Here is a 6,474-nt window from a genome sequence, read left to right as displayed (position 1 = left end):
AAGTTGGAGCCAAGGCATTACGTAGGTGGTGGGGTGGGTGCCGAAAGGCCAATGAATTGGGCTCTTGAGTTTTGTAATTTTAGGTAAGCTAGGGCTTAATTGTAATGAATAGGTAAGTTGAGGGTACGATAGCCGATAGACTCTGAATTTCGAAGTCTCTTGTCAGAGGTAAGCCTTGGTGGCCAGTGGTGAACCGGCAATGGTTTACTATCCGGACGGCAATGGTTTACTATCTGCACGGTAATGATTTACTATGCGGCATGGCCATAGTCTACTACCCGCACGGCTTCCGGACGGCAAATGGTTTACTATCCGCAAGGCAGTAGTCTACTATCCGCACGGCAATGGTTTACTATCCGGTGCCCTGGCTGTCGGTGAACCTCTGTGCAAGGAGGGAGAATGAAGGGGGACTTTTGACTATCGTACCATTAACAATTTAATATAGATTAGTTAAGGTAATTGAATAGGTAGATAGGATTATTTTTATTAAGCAATTTGAGATGCAGGCACCGCTAAGCTTTCTGATGAGAATCTTCTCTTTCTCCATTCCACGGGCTGTGTTTCAACAACAATCTCGGGAAGGACTGGCACCAGTTTTGGAGGACAACATAGGAACCGGAAGGCATTCAACATTCTGCCATTGTCGAATGGACAGCGGTAAGTTTTTTTTATATTTTAATCTTTTTATTATTTTCAGATATTATTTATTTGCCATTATTTTCATTTTTTAATCTTTTGCTTCTAAAATTCTAACATTCATTTACTACTACGTTAATAAAAAAAATTGTCTACAGAATGATGAGAGGTGGGCAGTGGTGGGAGTCAACACGTTTCAGATGGTGGTCTCATGATGATTTACGTATGATGATGGTGGTGTAGAAAGAATCAGCTCGTTGGCTGTTTGACTGACACTCAGAAGTTCGGATAACATCTTGTGTGCCGACCAGATAATTGTGGTCGGTGCAATGGAGTACAGCAACTACGATTTTTGAAGTAAGGTTTAGTTTCGTTTTTTATTTTTCTCATTCATTCATATTTTCACTCAATCTTTCAAATTATTTAATTGATTAATTAATTCATTATATTCATTCGTTAATTTATTTATTGATTAATTAATTCATTCATTCACTTTATCATTCAACCAATCATTTATTCGTTTGTTCCTTCGTTCGAAAGTTCATTTACTACAACGCTAATCAAAAATTTTGTCTACAGAATGATGAGAGGTGGGCAGTGGTGGGCGTCAGCACGTTTCAGATGGTGGTCTCATGATGATTTACGTATGATGATGGTGGTGTAGGAAGAATCAGCTCGTTGGCTGTTCGACTGACACTCAGAAGTTCGGATGACATCTTGTGTGCCGACCAGATGATTGTGTGGTCGGTGCAACGGAGTACAGTAACGACGATTTTTGAAGTGAGGATTAGTTTCGTTTTCTCATTTTTCTTATTAATTCATTCGTTCATTTTATTACTCAATCTTTCAAATTATTCTTCCATTAAATGATTCGTTAATTCATTCTATTCATTCATTGAATCATTGATTGATTAATTAATTAATTAATTCATTCTTTTAACTAATTCAGTTAATCATTTATTTGTTCGTTCTTTTGTTCTTTGATTTACCAACATGCTAATTAAAAAAAATTTGTCTACAGAATGATGAGAGGTGGGCTGTGGTGGACGTCAGCACGTTTCAGATGGTGGTCTCATGATGATCATTCCGACGACAATTTGAAGATAATATTAAAGGGAAATTTGTTTTTGTCCCATCGTACCTATGAAAGTACTCGAATTTGAACGAAGGATTAAAGGTTATCTCAATAAGATAAGTTGCCTATTACTTTTTCCAACAGCTTTTAATTTTTTTTTCAGATTTAGTGTTTTTCAGTACCCGGTCAAATTCACGATGCGTGTCAGATGATGGTCGATGCAATGGAGGTTCGTCCGTAGTGAGTGAAGAAGTTTCTGGAGAGTACACGCGCACACATTTACACACACACACCAATACAAGACACACATACACAACATTCATTCATTCGGTGTCGTCGTTGTTATGTTCCTCTTCAACTTTCTATTTTCTTTACCTGACTTTAATTTAATTCGTAGGTAAGTTAGGGATTGAGATGAGTTGAACAATCGTAGGTAGGCTAGGGCTTAACATTAGTTAAAATGTTTCAAGTAAAATAAAAACGCTGAAATATGTAAAATAAAATACCTAAAACAAGTAAAATCCAAAATCGTTGAAATACTTATTTGTAGAGAGGTGAGTTGAGTTAACGATTATAAGTAAGCTAGGGCCCTGAGAGTAATTTAATTGTAGGTAGGTGACTGACTACTATTCTTGCGACTTTTTACTAGTTTTTTGTGCTGTGTTTGTTTGTTTTCGCTTCACAGCCCCACACCAACAAAACAAACCACATTTTATTCTCGTCGTCGCCTTAAATTTTACATTTTTGAACAATCTCTTTAATAATGTCTATTTTTTTATTTTTTCATTAAATGTTGACTGGTTTCTAGTTTTTTAATTTGGTTATATAATTTTTGGATATTTCTTGATTTAATAAAAGCAACTATTGTGTTTTTCTTTCTTTACTAAAATCTCGAAATTGTTTGTAGATGTGTACAGTTAAGTGTTGGTTCGAGTTTGAACAAGCCTTGCAAATATTTTTCAAATATGGTTCATTGATTGGTCGATTGGTTGGTTGATTAGTTGATTGAATGAATGGTTGTTTGATTGATTGGTTGGTTGATTGATTGATCTCATAGTATTGTATATATGAAAAAATATCCGATTAAGCCAATATAAGTTATTTGAGACCCTGTAAGCCACTGCAGTAAGCCAGCGTATGATTTCAGCAACCAGTTTCTATGAGCACCAACAGAATGTTAAATATTCATTGAATATAATGAAGATAGTTGTTCAAATAACAATTTTTTTTGATCTATTTAGGCCGTTTATTTCATAAGCAAACACATTTTTAACATGATCAAATAGTGTAAAAAAGGGTAATCTTACTAAGCCAACTTTCGGCTTCAGTAAGCCACCGGATTTCAACGGACCAAAAGCAATTTTTATATTCAAATTAACAACAATAATTTAATAATACACAATTTTATTTAATAAAATAATAATTTCATTTAATAAAATTAAATAGAATTACTACAATGTTTTAAGTCAAGTAAATAAGTCATATAGCTTTCTCGTTAAAATCCAACAATTCCACGTTGTTGAGTGTATTTTCAAAAAGTTAATTGATGCTAAGTGGGCAAAAATATTCAATGATATATATATATATATATATCGCTATATATATATATATATATATATAGCGCAGTAATATATATATACAGCGCAGTAATATATATATATATAGAATTTATAGAATATATGTGTATATATATATCTATATATCGCAACAAGCTAACTCCAAACGCAATGCTAATGATTTATTACTCATTTTTTTACCCTTACTTCATTTACTGCAATGTATTCTGGGGACCAACCTTTAAATATCTAATAAACAAATTACAAGAACTTCAAAAATATTTTTTACGCACTTGCTTTTTTTTAAATAGGTCTGATCATATTTAAAAAACTATTTGCTAAATATAAGATATTAAACATTCATCAAATCAATATATATATAACCCTTGTCTTTATGTATATAGTTATAAACAATGTAAACTATAGGTTTTGAAACTCTTTTAAATATACAAAATCATCAATAAGACAGAATGGTATGCTTTGCTCTGTTATAAGTAGAACTAGGACAAATGAAAGAAATTGGTCGGTTCGAGGAATAAAGCTATGGAATGATATTGTTAGCGTTGAGGCTAGAACTATGCCAATAAATTTGTTCAAAAATTATGTTCAAGAAAGCTTACTTAGTAATGTTGTATTATAGGCTGAATTTTGAGAATTGTATGACTTACTGAATTTTATTTATTTTCGTTTTTTCATCTCATCTGAACTTGAATAACAATTAATTTTTGCTCAAACTTTTATTAGTAGACAGATTTTGTTTCTATTGATTATGATATTTTATTCTGTTAAACATAACATTTTGATTTATTGCTTAATTCGACAATTATCGAACATCTTGTTAAGTTCAGTTAAGGTAATCAGCACAAGTTTTCATTATAACTTCTTGATTGCCTTTGATGTCAATAAAATTTTGGAATATATATATATATATATATATATATATATATATATATAGTCGGGTGCGGAATATTTAAAGTTTTTCATTTTTAAATTATTTCCCCTTTCCCTTCTTTTTTACTATTTTTACGTTTTTTACTTTTTTTATTCTTTTTCTTTTTTTTAGCTTTGCCTTTTTTGGAAGCGCTTTTTTGAACTTTGCCTTTGTCTTCCTTCTCGCCATCATCATCGCTGTCGTCATCATCATCACTATTGATGTCGGCATCATCATCATCTTTCACGCTATTTTTTTTGTTCTTTTTCAATTTTTTCAAAGCGGTAGTGACTTTAACAGAAAAAGAAGGGCCTGTAGCAGCAGCAGGAAAAGCTGTAGTAGGAGCGACTGCCGCTGTTGATGTCGTAGAAGTCATTGTTGATGCCGCGGCAGAAATTTCAGCAGCTGCGTTTTGCTTGGCTTCTTCTTCAGCAATCTGTTTCCGTCTTTGTTCTTCTTCAGACATTTTTCTTCGTTTTTGTTCTTCCTCAGACATCCTTCTTCCTTTTTGTTCTTTTTCAGACATCTTTCTTTCTTTTTGGTTTTCTTCAGCCATTCTTCTTTGTCTTTGTTCTTCTTCGGCCATCCTTTTTCGTTTTTCTTCTTCCATTTGAGCAGCTCTTTCCCTTTCAAGAAGAATCTGCCGATTTTTTTCGGCTTCTTCTTCTGCTGCCAAATTTTCTTTCCTGATTCTCTCCTCTTCCAACTCTTTCGCTTTCTTTCTTTTCGTAATAATGAAAAATGCACCAAGACCAAGTATCAGGGCAACAATTAACCCGGCTGCTGCCATTTGTAACGTGGTCATGCCAAATCTTGCTGCTGATCTATTGATAGGCTCATCGGTTTTGGTTAAGAAAAGATTGGCCAGTGGTCCCTTGTCGCCTATAATCGCTTTCTCCACGTTGTCTGAAGGTTAATTTTTTAATTATTCAATGTCATTGCAATTGATATAAGAGCATTCGTCATCATATTCATCATCACATTCACCACCATTGTTTCGTTCTTCATTGTCATCATCATCCTCTCTGTCGTCAGAGCCGGTTCTGGACCATCATCCACGTACGTACAAATTAAAATCGGCCGCTCTGTTGTATTAACTTTATGCTCTAAATTTTAAATGACATATCGCCGTGTTTTTTTTTTTTAGAAAAAATTATCAGCTTTTCCTGTACGTCACTGAGCGGGCAAGTATTTAAAACGCAAAAAATAAATAGGTTAGAGAGTTTAAACGACTAAATGTATGCCTTGGTTGTAGCTATCCACTTAAGAGCATACCAGTGTGGAACTCATTTTCACACGAGGTTGTCAGCGCAAAATGTGTCATGGAATTTAAAAATTGTTTTTAATATATATAGTTATAACTTTAAAATTAAATGAATTTTCCCTATTATCATTTTCATCAGTTTGTCAAACAACACAACAGTTTATAGCAAACTTCGAAATTGTACCCGACCAAATGTATCAACCAATAAAAGTAAAATAATTGCAGTTTAAAATAAAAATTGTGAAAACCTTCCCCAATTGCTGTGTGGTAGTTTGAGTTAAATACAAGATGCCTAATTTGGTACGAATAGAGAGACGACTCAATTGCTGTTGGATATTTTCGTACCATGAATTGTTTTCGTGTATGTTAGTATGTGCAAAATATATATCTCATGTAAACACGTCGAAATTTGTATTGTTGAGTGTTGTTGTGTATTTGGAACTTTAGTATCTTCACCGGGTAATCATTTGGCCGCCTCTCAAATTTGGCCGCTCAGGTGCGCTGCCTCCCTCTCTACCCTTGGCCCTGTCGACTATCATTATCATCACCATCTTCATCGTCATGTTCGTCAACATGTTCACCACCATCTTAATCATCATGTTCACCAACAAGTTCATTGTTACATGTTTTCACGGTTCTTTCTTTGCGCATCCGCCACCATCATCATCATCATCATCACCGATATTATTTTCATCATCGCCATCATTCTAGCAACATCAAATAATTACTCGCGATATTAAATGTTGCGTCCATGCCACTCCCAACTGAGCCCACCATGCCGGTAAAAGTATCGTTCGAAAAAAAATTTTTAGCTCCGTCTTTTATTCTATCAGCTATTTTTCTTTTAGTCGGCCTGAATCCCGGACCAGCATCTTTTGGATCCTGCCAGTTACCTCCTTGCTCCTCTTCTTGACCACCTCCTTGCCCCCCTCCTTGACCACCTTCTGGCCCTCCTCCTTGACCACCTCCAGGCCCCCCTCTTTGACCTCCTCCTTGACCACTTCCTGGCCCC

General features: G+C 34.6%; 1 protein-coding gene across 1 annotated transcript in view; it reads right to left on the bottom strand.

The window, feature by feature from the left end:
• Window positions 1–4,253: 4,253 nt before the first annotated feature.
• HELRODRAFT_183330 (hypothetical protein) overlaps window positions 4,254–6,474 on the bottom strand; it is a gene marked incomplete at both ends in the record, with an annotated part of 2,794 nt that continues 573 nt past the window's right edge. Inside the window, 3 exons of the mRNA XM_009012359.1 lie at window positions 4,254–5,104; window positions 5,711–5,788; window positions 6,191–6,466. Coding sequence (XP_009010607.1) covers window positions 4,254–5,104; window positions 5,711–5,788; window positions 6,191–6,466 — 1,205 coding nt within the window. The remainder of the gene's footprint in view (window positions 5,105–5,710; window positions 5,789–6,190; window positions 6,467–6,474) is intronic.

This window comes from Helobdella robusta, assembly GCF_000326865.2.
Source record: "Helobdella robusta unplaced genomic scaffold HELROscaffold_104, whole genome shotgun sequence".
In the NCBI taxonomy this organism is placed as follows: domain Eukaryota; kingdom Metazoa; phylum Annelida; class Clitellata; order Rhynchobdellida; family Glossiphoniidae; genus Helobdella; species Helobdella robusta.
Note: the sequence above shows the minus strand (reverse complement) of the source record. Positions and strands in the feature narration are given on the sequence as shown.